We start from the raw sequence: 19139 nt of genomic DNA on the forward strand, positions 1-19139 counted from the left end.
TTAAAGTAATCATACTATGAGCATATGGAAGGGTCATTTATGAGTCTTCTTTCGATCGCCCGGGAGATTAGTCGTTTTTTAATCGTCAAGGGGACTCAAAGAAGACTCATCAAGATGATTTCTGTTAAAACAGTCTTCCAAATGCTTGCTGGGTAGTTGATGTTTTGAAATGCCATCGCTGTATGGTAAAGACTAAATGCTTTCAAATGTATAATATGTGCTATAAACTAACTAATTTTAGATATACACTATGGACTATCTACTATATTAATACATACATATATACTATATACTATATACTATATACTATATACTATATACTATATACTATATACTATATACTATATACTATATACTATATACTATATACTATATACTATATACTATATACTATATACTATATACTATATACTATATACTATATACTATATACTATATATTATATAACATATAACATATGTGTATACCACAGACTATATAAAAAGATATTGCATTTAGTATAAATTATTTACATTTGCATCTGCTTTTTCTTATTTATCTGCCTCTGAAGTTTGTAGAGCTATTTCCACGTTATAAATATACTATTAACATATTTATTCAGGTTTAAAATTATAAATAAAAATTTAATTTTTAAGGAACGAATAATTTGTTTTAACTTAGTTTTCTTCAAACATTTATTCCAAGACTATATAAAAAAATTTTGGAATCATATGAAAAAAGCCTGGCAATTATAAATACCTGAGTAGTATAATTTTAGAACCTTATTGAATTAAGACTTAAGTTGAAATCTAGCTATTTTGATTGTCTATGAATATTGAATGTAATAGGGATTTTTTTTTTTTTGCATATAATCTTTAAAAATCTGTAAATTAAAAACTAGCTATTGGCGTTCTTATTTAAATTTTAGTATTTGCTTTCATTTTATTAGAGTTCTTTAACTGGAGTTTTTAATGCCTGAATAATATGTCAGGTTTGCCTAGATTCCTTGAATATATTTAATAAGTTTTTCATATTCTTGAATTTTATGTTGCTTTTGATTTCATTTATTTATAATTTTGAAACTGATTTTTAACTTATAAAAAAAAAAATCAGAAACATTTAATTTTAAATTTACAAATCGTAAATTCATAATTCATTTCTCTATCATATTTCAATACATTAGATATTAAATATATAGCATATAGTTTATCTTATAAAGGGTTTATGCAAGACTTTTTGCTGGCAACTGCTGCTCATTGGTATAAGCCTATTAGTAGATATTATATTTTGTGATATGCATATGGCTAAGTGATATGCTATGATAAGTGAATTAGCTATCAAATGGAATAATATAGCACGATGCCATCTGCTTATCCAATTTGATTTTCTAAAACTGTATTGGGACCAAGTAGCTTGGTTGGGTCGTCGCCTAACAACGTCGTCGACGAAGACCAACGATGGATTTTGTCTGCATTTCGTTTCGGGTGTCTGAATGGTCCTCGGCTTCGGCAGCCGACGATGCTGATGCTGCTGCTGTTGCTGCTGTTGGTGTTGCTGTTGCTGTTGCTGCTGCTGCTGATGCTGCTGATGCTGTGTTCGTTTGTTGCCTCGTTCGGTTCAGTGCCAAATCGGCTGTCGTAACGCGCGGTTGTCCTCCACTTGTCGCAGTTTGTTCTCTGTGCTTCAGTTTCTGTTCACTTGAAGCGTATTTCGTTTGTTGTTGTTCGAGCGGTTGCAGCGGCCAACAAGAATTGAATCGTAATCCTAATGTTGTAATTGCAATTGCTAGATAGATGCCGCTTTATCAATTAATGATGATGCTGTTTTAAGCAATTACTGCTCACATTTATACATATACAAATATATATATGTATTTAGATGTACTTTAAAGTACATGTACGTGTGTGAGTGTCTGTGCGTGCTTGCCGGCGTCACTGTGTCTGCTCTCTATTCTATCTATCGCATCTGCCTAATTAAGTTCTTGTGCAAATGTTGCAAAAACAGATCAGCGACAAAACATGAAAATGCGTCGCGTTGTCGTCTCGTTGGTTTATTTATAAATTGATTGCCCAGAAACTCTGTCTCTCCCTCTGCAACAAAGACATTAACACGGTGAGTTATCAAATGGAATAACACGCAACAGCAGGAGAATAGAATAGGGATACGAAATACTTTTAGACTAGATTAATTGAAAAGTGATCTTAGCTTGATCAATGTCTGTGTAGTAAAGATTCCTTTCCTGATTCCTTTATGTGATGATATCTTTTAAATATAAATATAATTCTTTTTTTTTTTTAATATTAGACCTAGGCCTCCTGTAGAGAACTCCACATGAGCTCCGGTTTACTAAATGTTTGTTTAATAAAAGAAGAAATTTCTTAATGCTAAAAAAAAATGTATTATGTTTAGAGAACAACTGATGCTAAAAATTTTAAAAATTTAAAGAATTGACTATTGAAACTCGATCTATTTTATGCTTATTTAAATAAGCGCATTCAGAGCTGGGATACTAAAAATAAAACCTTCGAATTAAACTTTATAGACAGCTTAAGCCAAATTAAAAAATTCTCCATGTAAATATTTGTTTAAAGGAAGTTTCTGATTTTAATTAATAGATTTTTTAAGATCATTAAATTTGGTAAATTTATATTGTTACTGATACAGTTAAATATTGAAATACAAAAAATGGAATATTTTATTTGAATTTTACCTTAAATATACTTTACATTTTTATTATTATTATCATTATTATTATTATTATTTCATTGAAAGAAAAGTTGTAAAAGTAGATTTCATTGCTTCTATAAACGAGACTTTTACCAGAGGTGTGGAGTTATTTGTAATAAGTGATGAAAATTTAATGAAGCGAAAATTTAATGAAGTGAGTACTTTTTTGTTTTCTCTGGTGGAGTTTTCAAAGAAATGTGTTGGGATAGTATGAAGGTGTAGCTTATATACTATAAAGTGATATGTTGTTGATCCCTTGTTTATTATGTCTCCGATCATTATTAGGTTATGACATGTAGCTAATGCAAATATGTTTCTTGATATATTATTATTATTAAGCACATTCTATGAATTAGAAATTAGTAAATTATTTTAAAATAAATATATTCAAAATAAAACATAAAATAATGTCTTACTAAATGGTAGAGTATACATCGAAAATCAATGAAGAAAATGCAGATATGTTCTTTTGTGTCTTTGGATTTCCCTAGAAGTTTTCCTTGAATGATTCAATATGAAAGAGGGCAAAGCAAAAGCGAAGCAAGCAGCTGTCAGCCCGATCAGCTGCTCACTCGCTCACTCGCTCATTCGCTCATTCGCCCATTTGCAGTTGAGTCCGATTCGAATGCCACTCGACCCCTAGTATGTATGTAGTTGCTGCAGTGAGTTATTAAACACTTTTGGCTGTCTGCTCTGTTTATTAATGCGTGCAGCAGCAGCAGCAGCAGCAGCACCAATGCACAAATGCTGCAAAATGTTGCCTTTTGTGTGTGCTTTCGCTTTGTTTTGTTTTGTTTATGCGTTGCTTCCGTTGCAGCGCTTAAGCAACTCCAGCTCGAACTCCATGGCCGCCTCATGGCAATTTCATCGTAGTTAACTGCTTAAGCAAGTTTTACTACAGCTACGCATGAAAAACCAAGAATTGCATTGCCTGAAAACTTAATCCGTGAACTTTTCACTCTACACACTAGACTAGCCGATGCGTTAAAGTGTTCCATGTGCTGAGTAGTGCCATCAAGTATTTGAATGCTCTCACTCACTCACTCTCTCTGTCTCTCTTTCTGTGCAGTCAGACAATTGCACATTTTGTGCAATTGTGGCATAATAACAGTCAATAAATGCATTTCCACTTGCAGTTGGCATCGGTTTATCCATTGCATTTCAATAACTTACGTCTCATAATGCTCGAAACAGCAAAACAATTTTGTGTAATCAAAGCAAATTAAATATACATGGTAGAAATTAATTTAATTTAACGTTTGGCAATTTTGGTTTTATGAATACAGTTTTTATTTATTTTTAGTTTCTGTGTGTTCATAATATTTTTTATTTATTTGTTATTTTTATTTGCTTGGGGACATACTTGAGAACTTAAGCTGTTCACTTAAAGGCTTTAATTAAATCTATACTGTTTACAATAAAGAATTTAATTTTAGACTGTGAGTGGAGTCTTGGCTCATTTGTTATTTAAAATTCACAGAAGTCAATGAATTTGTAATATTTTATTTGCAAACTAAACAATGAGCAAATTAATTGACATTAGCTATAAATAACCGAATGTGTAGTTAGTGGTTTATTATTTTTTATTGTTTTGTGCTCCATAGAACTCTACCCATATATATACAGTTCCTATTGTGCATCTATTGTCTATTTGGAAGGGGGAATTTTTAGAAAGAGGCATATTTTTTACACATACTCCCTCAGCTTTTACCTTTACTTTTTATTCAATACTCTAAAAGCTAAGCAATTTCCTGATTTTATAGTTTATATAGTATAGTCTATATAGTATATTATTTTAAACAAGTTTTTGTTTAGTAAACTAGAGTCAACTTAATCTCGTTTTAATATATTAATATTAGATTCAAATTGTTTTCCAGGCTACTTTCTGTGTAGATCCATATATCAATGCTGCATTCAATAAATAAGTACTTAAAAAAAAAAAAAAAAATAAAAAACACTAGAATATATATTCATGAGCTAGAGTCAAAAAAATACCGATTTTTTTTTTTTTTATTCTATAAAATTCAGTTGAACTTTAAGCATTTGCTATTTACATTACTGTAAAACAACAGCATGATTAAGACATGATCTGAGCGACCAACTGTTGGTGCACATCAACAATTTTACATAAAATTCACATCTGGAGTTGTCCTTTGAGCAGGACAATAATAACAACTGTTGGTATTTAACATATTTTATGCTCATTAAGTGTCACATTAAGTGCAAACTCTTCGACTTTTACTGAAATGTTCGACTGCCGGCAGCTCCGGCAGCTACCGCCGCAGTTTCCTGTTCAAAGCTGTAGCCGGTAATACCCTGTAAGTGAAATATTTTGTATCATGGGGTATAAGCCGTATGAAGGGACGGGTGGAAAGAAAGAGAGAAAAGAAGAAATATATAAAAATATATATAAAGTAGGAGAAATAAGAGAGAAAGAGAATAGGTGCGCGAGAGAGAGAGAAAGTGAGTGAGAGAGAGATAAACTGAGAGAAAGAGAGAGAGAGAGAGTGGGAGCGATATATAAACTGAAAGAAAGAAAGAGACAGAAAGTGAGAGAGAGAGCGTGATAGGCTATATGTGCTTGGGATGTTAAGAACTTCTTCATAGACCATGGGAAATATTCCAAAATTTTAGGCTAATCACATATGATTCGTAGAGAATATCATATATTTCGCCTGAGTTTTGACGCTTTATTTTGTTACAGCTTCATTTAACTTTTATATAATACATATAAAAGTCTCATGTTTTCCATACTCCTCACATTCAATAAAGTAATACGGTCTAAAATTAATTAAAATTGAATAAACATTTTTCAATATTGAGACGTAGACTAAAACATATTTTCATTTATATCTCAACATTTCATTCATATCATCGAATTTCTCTCTGTCTATAGGGTATAGCCCAGTCGAGCAGCTATTATTCGTCAATTGGAGCATGTTTTATTTTTAATGCTTATGTACATTGATGGCGATCAATTCTGGTGGCTGTGATTTAAGTGCGCGTAAATCTCTGCGGTGAAAAGTGTTGCCAGCTCCTTAGCCCATGTGCCGCGCGCTCTCTGTCTACCCATCTCTCTCTCTCTCTCTCTCTTTGTACTTCTGCTTCTCTGCCCATGGCATCCAGCCTCGGCCTGTTCTTGGTGTTCATGCTATAGAGTACTATATGCTGCATCGTTCATGGTTTGTTGCCGTTATTTGCATTTCATTTTTGCGTGTGGCGAGAGAAAATGTAAATTGATTTATTATGCACAAGCGACTGAATGCAGAGCTTCGCAGGAGGCGAGTCCTGCACACGCACCGCCTGCTTGGGCTTGCTGGCTGGCCAGCCAAGAGAATACACTACGCAAAATACAATACGAGAGAGAAAAGGGAGAAAAAGAATAAAACTGTGAGAAAAAGTAGGTAAATCTTCAATTGAAGTTGCCTCGTGTGGCAGTTGCATTCTTGGCCAGTCTGCGGGGGCGTAAACATTGCTATTAATATTGATTTAAATGCGCTCAGCAGGAAAGCGAGACAAAATGGCTGAGTGGGAGGGAGGAGAGAGAGAGGAAAGTAGTGGAAAAGGATAAATACTGTGCCCATTATGCTCGTTGCATTGTTTGCCTCTCTTTTTCTTCCATTACTCACTGTCAGCGAGCATTCAAAGCCGACAGCGCAACGTTGACTTTTCGCTATTAGCCAAATTGCAAAAATCACGCGCTTAAAGTTCTTCAGCCATATATATAAATTTATATATATCTATATATATATATGAAAAAAAAATGAAAACTAGTACAACTTTCAGCCAGCCGCAAGGTATGCAACACAAAGCGAAATTCATGGAATGCCACGGCATAATAACTTTTGGCAATAATACAAAAAGCCTGCTGCTTGCCGACCCCATGCATGGATGTGGGCGTGGCGCTGCCTTCAACGAAATCGCTGGGCCGTGAACAAACATTTTAAAATATGCATAGCGCCCAGGCTGGCTCTGAGCACATACTGTGTCCCCCATCTGGCGGCTAATACACATGTCAAACATGTAAGCAACTCGACTCTGTTCTCTCTCTCTCTCTCTCTCTCTCTCTCTGTTCTTGCCGCTTACTTTTAGGCAAATTACAAATAAACGTAGAAAAGTTGTAAGTTAAAGCCAAAAACCGAAATTCAATTAAGTTTGCAAATTGATTTCAATAACACAGACAGAGCAAAGACAAACAAAAACACGAGAAAACGCTGCGCATAAACCACACAACAGCTGCTATTAAGAAAGCATCGCCAGCATTTTAATTGAAATGCATTCATATTGCAATAGGGCAAAGACTTGAATGGCAAAATAGTTGACTAGAGTCCTCGAGTCCTGTATCGTGCTGAAGCTCTGCAGAGCGCGAGCTACAGCTGGCGGAGCAAATTGCTTTGCGCTTATGACATGAACAGACAGAAGAAAATGTCAAATAGATAGCCAGCTGGCGCTGGAGAGTTACTTGAGTTGGGCAGATACCTCTTATCTCTATAAATTCACATCTATCATTTTGTTGGAGTATGTATATATAAGCGAGATGGCTTACCCTTAAAGATCGTTCTATCTTTTAAGAATGAAAATTCAAAGCTAGAAATAATTAAAGTTTAATTAAATATATATATATATATATATATATATATATATATATATATATATATATATATATATATATATATATATATATATTTTTTTTTTAATTTTCCTCTTATATATTAATTTGCTCACCTGAGCTATTTGTTACAAGTTTATATATATATATATATATACTTACAAAAAAAACTCTTTTTTTAGTTTTTTTTAACAAATATATATTTTTATGTATATACTACCACATATGTCTTATTATTTTTATGCAGATGGAACTTATAAAGGCATTTTTTTAGTTATTTAAAAAATAAATAAAGATATACAAAACTTCTGTACATTTTGTTCTTTAGTAAACAAAATGTTCGGAATTTCTTCTATTTTTGTGTGTGTGTGTTTTTTTTTATGTAGTAACGAAGTATAAAAAAAAATTAAATTAATACGACCGTGTTTGTTTATTAAGCATTTTTTCTCATTTTCTGCTTAAATATTTATGTAAACAACAATGTATAAAATATATTGTATTAAAAATTAAAATAAAAAATTAATTTGTCATATTTTCTTTGACAACTTAATATAAGAAAACGAATTTATAGAATTTATCAGTTTTTCTTGCACTTTGGGATTTTCGAAAGGCTTAAATTTAATCTAAAACAAGAATAAAATTACTTTAAATTATATACATATTTTATATATATTATATTAAAAGCAAATTTTTTTTCTTAAATATTCATTTAAATTTCTGGCGAATATAAAATATAATAAGTGTATATAAATAAAATTGTCTTAATCTTTGCTAGAACTGTTTTCAATTATAATTTTTGTTGTTGTTTTTTTTTTCTTGTTTTTTAGCCGAGTTTCAATCTCTCTAACATCACTATCTCATATGTATAATATATATATTTCTAATAGTTACTTACTTTTCTATTTTCGCATTCATCAAAATATTTACACTCAAAATATTGGGTACAGGGTATATGTGAGAGTGTGTAAGGGCAATGTGTCTATAGCGCCGTCTCCTCCTTTAACATGCAAAAGCAAAGCAAAGCAAACGATGATGCCCCGAGACGAGAGATTTAATGATGATGATGATGCTCATGCTGATGCTGATGCTGATGATGATGGTCATGGCACTGGCTGAAATGCAAAAGAGTGAGAGCCTGTCCAAGTGCCGGACAACTGGCCGAGTTATTGGCCAGAGGTGGCTGCATGAAGTTCATACATATATTAGACAGACGGTGCTACATTTATCTGTAGTTTATAAAGCAACAACTTGATTAGGTAGATAGCAGACAATAAAAACATTAAACAGTGAACGGAAATAGCCAATTGAATAGGAGAAAACATGATTCAAAGATCAAATGTAATTGCAAAATAAATATATAATTAATACATGTTAATTGGAATTTGCTTTTAAGCTCAACTTTAAAATCTGGGCACGTGTTGCGTCTATAGCTTAGTTATTATCGTAATTGAAGCGCCGTCCATTGGCCATTGCCCATTGCCCACTGGCCTTTGGCTACGTGTCGACGGAAGTAGCTGGGAATTAATCCAGCAGACATCGTCTGGTTCAGAGGCCAATCTTCGGCTCTAAAGCGCTCTCTACTCTAGCCATTCTCTGTCCTTTTATGTGCTGCTCATTGCCTGGGCTATGGCTTTCGTAGCTTTTCATTTGTCTGTTGCGTTTTTATGACTTGACCGCTATTTTTGTTTTATGCTTTGCTTTATTATTATCATTTCTTGTTTTTTTTTCTTCATAGAATTTCGTTTTAATCCGCTTACGTCAGGCGAAATTCAATCAAGAATTTGCACTGCTTGTTTTTTTTTTTTTTTTTTATACCGCTCAGTCCCGGGTTTAACTATGGCATATAAATCAGGAAAGTCGGCTTTTAGACGCTGTATTAAATATAAACAAATTGGAGCGTGTCCTTTAATTTCATAACAAATTTATGTGAGCCATCGATAAAATATGCCATGGCATTTCATAATTTCAGTTTTCTCTCTATTTGCAGCGCACAAAAGGCAAAAAAATAAATAAAAAATACATAAACAAGAAAAAACGTTAAATTAATTAAATTCACATTATTTAAATAAATCCAAGCATAAATTCAACAATGCTTTAACCATTTCAATTAATCAAATTACGAAATAAAATGTGCTAAAAAGTGAAATAATTTAAAGAATTTCAATTATAATTTATGTGAATAATTAACTATATATACAGCTAATACTAAATCATATTTAAATAAAGAAACTATTTCAATATCTTAACAACATGTTACATAAACTCTTCGCCCTACTCGCAACTCTGCTCATCTTGAAGACGTTGACAACCCTGGCGTTGAGCAGCGATGGCAATGTCAACAGCGTGGGCGGCGGCTCTACGGTCAACAATGGTGAGTGGAAAGATTTGATATAATAATTACATTTCATGCTCATGAAGTAAGCGAGTATATTGGTTTTTCGATACGTTCATCTCTTTGATATTGAAGCTAGAAATTTGATATTTGGTGAACTCGTCGTCGTCCTTGTACTCTAATTTGACCTCCATGGCAGATGATATGAATATACACACATATATCTTTTATATCTGTGCTGATGACTATTTTTTTAACAAGCTTTGTAGGTGGAATTCTGTTGATATAGAAACCTAGATGGGGAGACCTATTCGCATTTGAAAAGTAGGTCTAGTTGATAAATAGGAATTAACTTTTTTTTGAGGGAATTTTTCAAGTAACATTTAGTAAATTTTTTAAAAATAATAATAATTTTAAATTTTATAATATATCAGACATAGAAACAGCTGACGAGCTAAACTACTTGAGTAAACTGACTAAAATTCAGACTTGAAAGTAAATTGAATATCAGGTTTATGTAGATATTTATAAAGTACCACCCATTGCATAGCACACCAAATTTGGAAGATTACGTTTTATTTTATATATATTAGAGCCAAACATTAAATTATCTTTCAAATATGTATACTCGTTAGTTAATAAATCAAAATTGAATAAATTTAAAAATAAATTAATGAAGATAAAAATAATAATAAAAATAATAAAGTCCATGGTTAGTCAAAATTACCTACAGCTAAAGACCTGGATTTATTTATATGTAATATGTTATGTATAAATTTAAAAACTGATGCACTGCAAATAAAAAATAGTAACATTTAATTAAATGTCGCTGTGAATGAGTATTCACCCGTCATTTCTGCTGCTCTGCCATATTCATATTTATTTTGATTACATAATTGCATTCTGATTGACAGCTTTGGTTGCGGCTGCCTCTTAATATTCCCGCCAGCTCAATCAGTTGAAATATTTATTTAATTGTACTGTAATTATTGCAAAGCCAGTGTAAGCATTGAGAGTCGCATGTTATTCTCATGTATCGTATGACATTTTAGTTGGCGTTTAGCGAGCGAGAGAGCCAACTAAATGAATTAGTTAAGAGCGTCAATTAAATCCTGATCGCATAATCCTTAAATTGTTAAACTACTGCTTAATTATGCGAGCCAAATTTGGAGCTAAGCGTGGCTGAACTGAGCGGAGATTTATTTAACAACTTTGCCAATTTAAATGCGATTAGTCATATAATTGATTACGATAATTAATGTGGGAAATCGGCACTGTCTGAAATGGCCAGTGAACTTATCTTTGGTCAGTAAAATGGCATTAGATGCCTTGCCTGTTGTTATACCAATAATGAGATCTTCAAATTCAAAAAGACTTTACCTCCACCTTATTGGATAACTAAGTAATTGCAGACTGTCTCTGTCTCTCTCTCAATTGAGTCTGGATTGAAATAAACTTCTGAAAAAAAAAACTAGTAAAGATATAAAAGAATAAAATAGAGTAGAATAGATATTGTTACTTATTTAATAACTTAAATAATTTCAAATTTTTCAAATTTATATAAATTATTATTTTTTTTTTACATTTTAAAATTAGTTTAAATTTATTTGCTTAACTGCAGCCAATTGATCAACTGGCATATGAGTTAATTGCAATTATTTAAGTGTTTACAAACATATTCTATTACTTTATAATGATTTATTGCATAAAGTATGTAAATGGTAAAATAAATATTTATAAATTACCATTTGGGAGTATGTAGCTTGGCCTGAACAATTTAAAAATGTACATAAAATATATTTAAAACAAAAAATTATTAATATATAGCACTAAACAGAGACTGTTTCAAGATGATTTTTTTTTATAATATAATGCTTTTTTGTGATGGCTCAAAAATTTTTAAAATGTGTAATTAAATTTCAATATAAATTATAAAAAGTAATAATAATAATAATAAATATGAATATATAAAAGAAGCTGCTATATACCTTTTAATAATGTATAAATCCTCAATTTTGTACGGAATGTATAAAATGATGAAAAACATCTCAAATTATTTATACAACAAAGTCTAAGCTCATGGCTAAGCCTAGTATCTAAGCACCCAATTCGTTGTTGCTTCTGTTAGTCTTGCTATACCAAAGAATAAGTAATTCATATAGATTTTTAAATGTCAAACGAATTCATGCGAATCTCATAAATCGAAACCTCCAAATCATTTTTATACCCTGCACCTATTGAAAATGGGAAATCAGGTTATAATGGTTTTGTTGAAATGTATGTAACGGACAGAAGGAAGCGTGGCAGACCCCACAAATTATATATGTTCTTGATCTGATCGATTTAGCTCTGTCCGTCCGTCCGTCTGTCTGTCTGTCCGTATGTTTGAACGTGTCGATCTCAGACTATATAAGAGCTAGTGACCTCAAAAAATTTTTTTTCAAATGTCCGCGTAAATATCGAGCTTTTCTCAAATCGATAGCTCATCCCGTTATTTCAATGTTATAATCCCGATCTGAAAGTTTAATAAATATACTATCCGTCGAGTCATTTCATATCATATCATTCAGCTCCTGTCATGCAGTCTCATCGAATTTAGCTTCTGCCATAAATTCGCTAGAAGACCTAAATTATTAGCACATGTTTCATAAGGCTATGTCTATTATTCAGCGAGTAAATTCTGATCCACAAGTTGTAATATCCACAAGTGGGTAGATGTACCATCCATCAAGTGTCATATCATTCAGCTTCTGTCATGCAGTCTCAGAGTATTTAGGTTCTGCCGTAAATTCGCTAGAAGATCTAAACTAAGCCCATTTATATATCTGTCAGTCATGAATATATTTTCTTTCATGAAGAATGAATTCATATTAGTCTTTGACATTGATGCACCTTACACCGAGTCTTATAGCATTTAGCTTTTGTCATGCAGCTGCCCTAACTCGTTTCAAGTTTTGTCTCAATCATTAATTTCAGAGGCATTCATGGGGCTATGCTTTTTTCTGAATGGGCCCACAGTTTCAGAGACATTCAAGAGCCTATTCTTTTTATTCTGAACGGGCAAGTTATGATCAATATTTCCACAAGTTTCAATAATGCGTCTTCCATCGCATCTCGTAACATTCAGCTTTTGTCATGCAGCTGACTTAACTCAAGTTTCAAGAAAATATTATCTATAATTCCATATGTGTCATAGATGTCGGTAAATAGTTATCGAAATCGATAAATAGTTATTGAGGAGTTATAGAAATCGGGTATTGATTGTTTGATATATTGATTGCTTTGACATTGATGCACCATACATCGAGTCTCGTAGCATTCAGCTTTTGTCATGCAGCTGCCTTCACTCTAGTTTTCGCCACATTCACTAGAAGAGTTGGCCCACAGTTTCAGAGGTATTCAAGAGCCTATTCTTTTTTTTTTCTGAACGAGCAAATTATGAGCAATATTTCCACAAGTTTCTTTAATGCGACTTCCATTGCGTCTTGTAGCATTCAGCTTTTGTCATTCAGCTGACTTAACTCAAGTTTCAAGCAAATATCAATATTTCCGAATGTTTCATAGATAAATAGTTATCGGAATCGATACACAGTTATCGGAATCGATAATTAGTTATCGGAATCGATAAATAGTTATCGGAATCGATATATAGTTATCGAAATCGATAAATAATTATCGAACTCGATAAATAGTTATTGAGGAGTTACAGAAATCGAGTATTACTTATCGAAATTGAGTGTTTGATAAACTGATAGCTTTGACATTGATGCACCTTACATCGAGTCTTGTAGCATTCAGCTTTTGTCATGCAGCTGCCCTAACTCGTTTCAAGTTTTGTCTCAATCATTAATTTCAGAGGCATTCATGGGGCTATGCTTTTTTCTGAATGGGCCCACAGTTTCAGAGACATTCAAGAGCCTATTCTTTTTTTTCTGAACGAGCAAATTATGATCAATATTTCCACAAGTTTCAATAATGCGTCTTCCATCGCATCTCGTAACATTCAGCTTTTGTCATGCAGCTGACTTAACTCAAGTTTCAAGAAAATATTATCTATAATTCCATATGTGTCATAGATGTCGGTAAATAGTTATCGAAATCGATAAATAGTTATTGAGGAGTTATAGAAATCGAGTATTGATTGTTTGATAAACTGATGGCTTTGACATAGATGCACCTTACATTGAGTCTCGTAGCATTCAGCTTTTGTCATTCAGCTGCCTTCACTCTAGTTTTCGTCACATTCACTAGAAGAGTTGGCCCACAGTTTCAGAGGCATTCAAGATCCTATTCTTTTTTTTCTGAACGAGCAAAGCATCATCAATATTTCCACAAGTTTCTTTAATGCGCCTTACATCGCGTCTCGTAGCATTCAGTTTTTTGTCATGCAGCTGCCTTCACTCTAGTTTTCGCCACAATCACTAGAAGAGTTGGCCCACAGTTTTAGAAGCATTCATGGGGCTATGACTTTTATTTAGCGAGCAAATTCTATTCAATATTTCCACAAGTTTTATAGATATACCATCGAGTGTCATATCATTCTGCTTCTGTCATGCAGTCTCAGAGCATTTAGCTTCTGCCTTAAATTCGCTAGAAGATCTTAGCTAAGAGCATTTTTATTTCTTTGAATCATAATTAGGTTTTCTATTTCATGAACAATGAATTCATATTATTCAGACTCTGGCGTTGATGTACCTTACATCGAGTCTTGTAGCATTTAGCTTTTGTCATAGAATTTCGGTTTTTATATAATTCATCGTAGGGTTCAGGGGATTTCATAGTCGTGCAGTCTTGACTAGAGCTTTCTTACTTGTTCATCATTATTATTTATTATGTTACAATACACAATAAATAATATAATTGAGTTTTAAATATTTAAGCGCGGGGCTTAGTTGAAGCTGCTCCACTATACAAAACGTTAATTAAGAAGTAATGCATATGCAATTTCCTCAAAAATCTCTTTAATAAAATATAATAGGCGCACATTACACAATTCATAGCACAGTGCTAGCCACTGGCCTAAATAGTTATCCTTAGCTGGCTAGCTGCTCTCTAGTTTGATAATTTAATGACCCACAGGTTGAAAACGAAATGGCCAGTCGATTATATTTATGAGTGTTTGAGGTTAATTTGAGATTCATTAGTTTGCCTTATTGCAGTAATTAAAATTATCAGCTCTAACTTTGGTCGGTGAATGCGCACTATTAAAAACGTAACTAAAGATAAATATACCATTTATAACTCAGCTGCCAAGTTTTGGGCGCGTTCACCTCGGTCAATTGTTTGGCACAAAACTTGACTCAATTCAAACTCTCTTTTGGCCATTTGAAAACTTCATTAGCCCGGCAAGAAAGAAGTGTTGTTGTTGTTGCTGTTCGGCCTGGAGCTAAATCAAAATCACACCCGTAAAACTTTCAAAAGCTAATAAATGGCACGAAAACTTTCGGGCTGTGGCTCGTTTGTCATTTGGGTCCCGGGCAGGCGGCGAAATAATTGTCAATTTGTTAGTAGGCGGACAGGACAATGCCTGGCAGCAATAAAATTTATTTAAGTGGCCTCATAATTGTTAACAACAATGCGCAGAGCAAACAAAAGCCAGCTACAGCTGAAATGAGCAATTATTAAGCCATGAAAAATGTAAAACAAAAAGGCGAAATGAAAAAACAAAAATCTGACATACGAAAAAAAATAAAAATAATAATAATAATACAAAAATTATGAGGCACAAGTCAGCAAACATCATAATTAAGTTATTATACGTATATCTGTGGCAGTAGCAGCAGTAGCCGCAGCCGTAGCAGGAGTAGCAGGAGCCTCAGCAGGAGCATCAGCAGGAGCAGCAGCTGTAAGGCATGCAAAACGCTCAACAATGAAAATATTAATAACGTTAATGAAATTCTCAGTGTCGTGGGGGACAGAAAGAAAACGTCAGAGACAAACAAATGAAACTGTGGAGCCAGGCAATAATGCTAATGAGCAAATGTGTTGGCGAACACGAAGGCGGACCTAAATGAGTGGGTGGGCGGGGCCATGGACTGGGCGTGGGCAAAGTCAAGTGATATGCTGGGGTTAAGTTAAATTCATGCAAGGCATTTAAAATATGCGTTAATGTTGTGTGAATGGGTGAGTGTGTGTGTGTGTGTGTGAGTGGGTGAGTGTGTGTGTGTATGTGTGAGTGGGTGAGTGTATGTGCATTATTTTGGTCTGACAAGCCAAATATTTGCGCCGCTAAATAGGCAACAAAAACTGACATTCTGTGTGTGTGTGTGTGTGTCTGTGTCGGAGTGTGTGCTAATGTTGAGTGAGTTTGGTTGGTATTATTTCAATGAGAATTGACTGTTTTTTTGTTTGTTTGTTTTGTTTTTGTTTTGTTTTGTTTTTTTTTTTTTTTTACATTCCTATTGAATTAGTTATGTGACTTTGATGACTTTTAAATGACCGACCACAAATGAGTGAGTGAATGAGTGTGTGTGAAGTCCAGTTGTAGTTGATGTTAGTGCACGGAAAGTGAATAATGAGATCTATGCCATATATAAATTATATACACGAAAATAAGTAAAGTAAATTGCATACCAAAAATAAAAATTAAAAAAAAATATATATTTATAAAATTAGCTAATGAATTAATTATAATAACTAAGAAAATACATAAGAAATACAAAAAATAAATAAATAAAATATAAGTAAAAAATTGTATAATAAAACAAGAGACTGCTATTCGGAATTAAAAATTTAAAAGTTGATAAAATTAAAAAATCAATTCACTACAAAAAATATATAATAAGACAACTCTAGTTGGGGTGCTCCACTTCTCTGATTTTTATATAAAAATTGTTCTGTAATAATTATTTTTGATTTTTATCAAAAAAATCAATCTTAATAATTAAATATAATTTTTTTTAATTTATCAAAAAATAATAATTATTTTTTAATTTTTTGCTATAAAAATTATAATCGTTACGGTCCCTGGTTTTTAAGTATACGAATTTCGGTGTTTACTTTGGCACAATTTTCGACAAAGAATAATAATGATCATACAGCTGACTCCAACTGTTATATACTCTTAATCTCTAACTCTAATCGGCGTTTGTTATACTCTTTAATAACCTCATAATCGAGTTACCAGCCTAAGCTAAATCATCCATGAAATACTTTTGAATTGACAAGCTTATTAATCTTTGTTTCTCTCCCTACTTTCGATGGCTTTAACACTTTCTTCATTTGACTCTGCGGCTGCCTTTGCACCTCCATTGATAAGGAGGTACCATAATTACAAAGATGCAGCTGCCGTGCACATTTTACTTTTAGGCTTCAACTAAGCTCGCTTTTATACAAATGGAACCAGACATTATCTAAAATGAAAATGACTTTTACGAGCGTTTTATGTACTCATGGCTTAGATAAAGAAATGAATACTGTAAATGATTACCAGATACAATGGTAGTGTCCACAATGAGGACTGCAGCTTTATTTGTTTTACTTTTGAAATAAACCCAATATGTTTAGTTACATGTGAATAGAAGGGCTTAATAAATATTTGCAAAAATTGAAGAATTTCAAAATTAATGAAGTATGATCACATAGTCACTATAGTCGGAATCGCCTTAGTGTTGTTGTGGCATTGTGGTTGTTTTCATTGCTTTGATCTTGGTTGCTTAAATTCGATAAAAATGGGCAAGGAATGCTATTATCTTTTAAAATCCCTTCCTTCGTAATATTTTTCTTCCTATATGATCTTTTGAGTATCAACTCTTGTTTCAAATAAAACCTTATACATTTATGATGTTTTGGAAGTGATTCGATTTCAAAATTGATATCACTCACACGATCATCCATTTGTTCCTCCAGATCTAATCGTTGTCTGTTATATATTTGAAGCTTTTTAAGAGCGAATAACTGCCGTGATCTTGACTGCCCAGTTTCCTTTGTTATGAATAAATTGCTGAAGTAATCGTAATATTCTCTGTTGTTTTTATAGTGTCCAAATTCATAACTCATTTGTGCATCAATTTGTGCTATGATGAATTTGGTATGGCTATTACTGTAGATTTCTTCATTGCTGTCATTGGAGTTATATTTAAATGGGCACTTGTTTATATTTTTACGTATAACGTATTGTTTATATTCGTTTTTCTTTGTATATGCTTTTTTGAGTGCCACCTTCTGTTGCAAGTAAAACTTCATGCAATGATGTCCCTGAGGAATTGATAATATTTCAATATTTATATAACTGACACGGCTTTCCATCTGTTCCTCCAGATCCAATCGTCGTTTGTTATATCTTTCAAATTTCTTTATTTCGGATTCCTTCTCTGAAATTGGCTTTTCCGATCGCCGAATTGCAATTAACTCACTGTAGAAATCTGAATACTCAGAGTTATTTTTGTAGTGTCCGAATTGATTCCGTATAAGTGCATCCATGTTTGCTAGGATATATTTCTCATATATTATATTCTACAAAGTGAGATTATATTATGAGATCACACTAATTTCACATTCATTTATTTACACACCAAATTAGTTCGACCTGTAAATTTTTTGGATTTTGCAGCCAGTGCTCCATGAAGAAAAATAAGAATAATCCAGTTCCAGCTCATATTAGTGTTACTTCTAGACTGAGAACTGAACACTAAAGACTAAATTTATATGTGTTTATTTAATTGCATTTGTTACGTTAAACTGAAGAGAATTTTAAATGAGGAACGAATTAATTTGAGGTTTATATAGTCGTTAGCATATATGAATATGTAAATACATCTTACTTCATTTTATTACTTTATATGGTGCGCATAAGAATTCAAAACTGTTCAAATATTTCCTTTAAAAATAACTTTCCCAAAGTTCCCGGCAAAAATGTATATGCTCATCAGCGCTGTCTTGTTCTTGTTATAAAATATTTAAGCAAAAGTTTAATATCGATTTCAATTTATCAACTAGGAGATCTTCTGAAACCCGAACGAGCTGGATTTTCAAATTTACGAATTTATGTGTTTATTGAAGTAAAATTTTCGACAAAGCTAAATAATAATCATGCAGTTCATTGCAAGGGTAATAATGTTAATCACCAACTCTAATTGCCGTTTCTTATACTGTACAATAATTTCATAATCGAGTCTTTCGGCATTTTGATGTATTTTGGACAAAACTATATCAATATATATATATGTATAAATAACGTTCATAACTTATCAAAATTCTTATTGTTAATTGTCGTCAGCTTTTTCTTGTTGTTGTTGTAGTAGTAGTTGGTGTTGTTGTTCTTCTGTCCGCTGCTGTTGTTGTGGTATTGTTATTGTTTTCATTGTTTCGATCTTGGTTGTTTGCATTCGAGTCAAATGGGCAAGGTTTACGGATTCCTTCGCTGGAAGTGGCTTTCCGATTGCTTAATTGCAAACAACTCCATCGAGTCGTTAGCATGATTTATTTGACATGGTAACATAAGAATTCAAAACTGTTTAAATATTTCCTTTAAAATAACTTTCCTAAAGTTCT

At 32.6% G+C, this 19139-nt stretch overlaps 2 protein-coding genes across 3 annotated transcripts in view; one reads left to right on the plus strand and one right to left on the minus strand.

The window, feature by feature from the left end:
- The first annotated feature begins 1591 nt into the window (after positions 1–1591).
- The window catches only part of DIP-epsilon (Dpr-interacting protein epsilon), a 91771-nt gene continuing 74223 nt past the window's right edge, over positions 1592–19139 (plus strand). For both annotated transcript variants that reach the window (XR_016269243.1, XM_089464654.1), the window contains exons 1-2: positions 1592–2091; positions 9303–9686. Coding sequence is in view for 1 of the 2 variants with exons in the window: in XM_089464654.1 (XP_089320780.1) it covers positions 9566–9686 (121 nt within the window). In the remaining variant the exon portion in view is untranslated. The remainder of the gene's footprint in view (positions 2092–9302; positions 9687–19139) is intronic.
- Positions 17073–18303, minus strand: LOC149269912 (uncharacterized). Its single transcript, XM_089464655.1, has 2 exons — positions 18161–18303; positions 17073–18101 (listed from the first exon to the last, which is right to left on the minus strand). Exons 1-2 carry the CDS (start codon positions 18242–18244, stop codon positions 17235–17237), a joined length of 951 nt encoding a protein of 316 aa, XP_089320781.1. The 5' UTR covers positions 18245–18303; the 3' UTR covers positions 17073–17234.

Source organism: Drosophila arizonae, chromosome 3, assembly GCF_054131065.1.
Source record: "Drosophila arizonae isolate 15081-1271.41 chromosome 3, UAZ_ARI_1.0, whole genome shotgun sequence".
In the NCBI taxonomy this organism is placed as follows: Eukaryota; Metazoa; Arthropoda; class Insecta; order Diptera; family Drosophilidae; genus Drosophila; species Drosophila arizonae.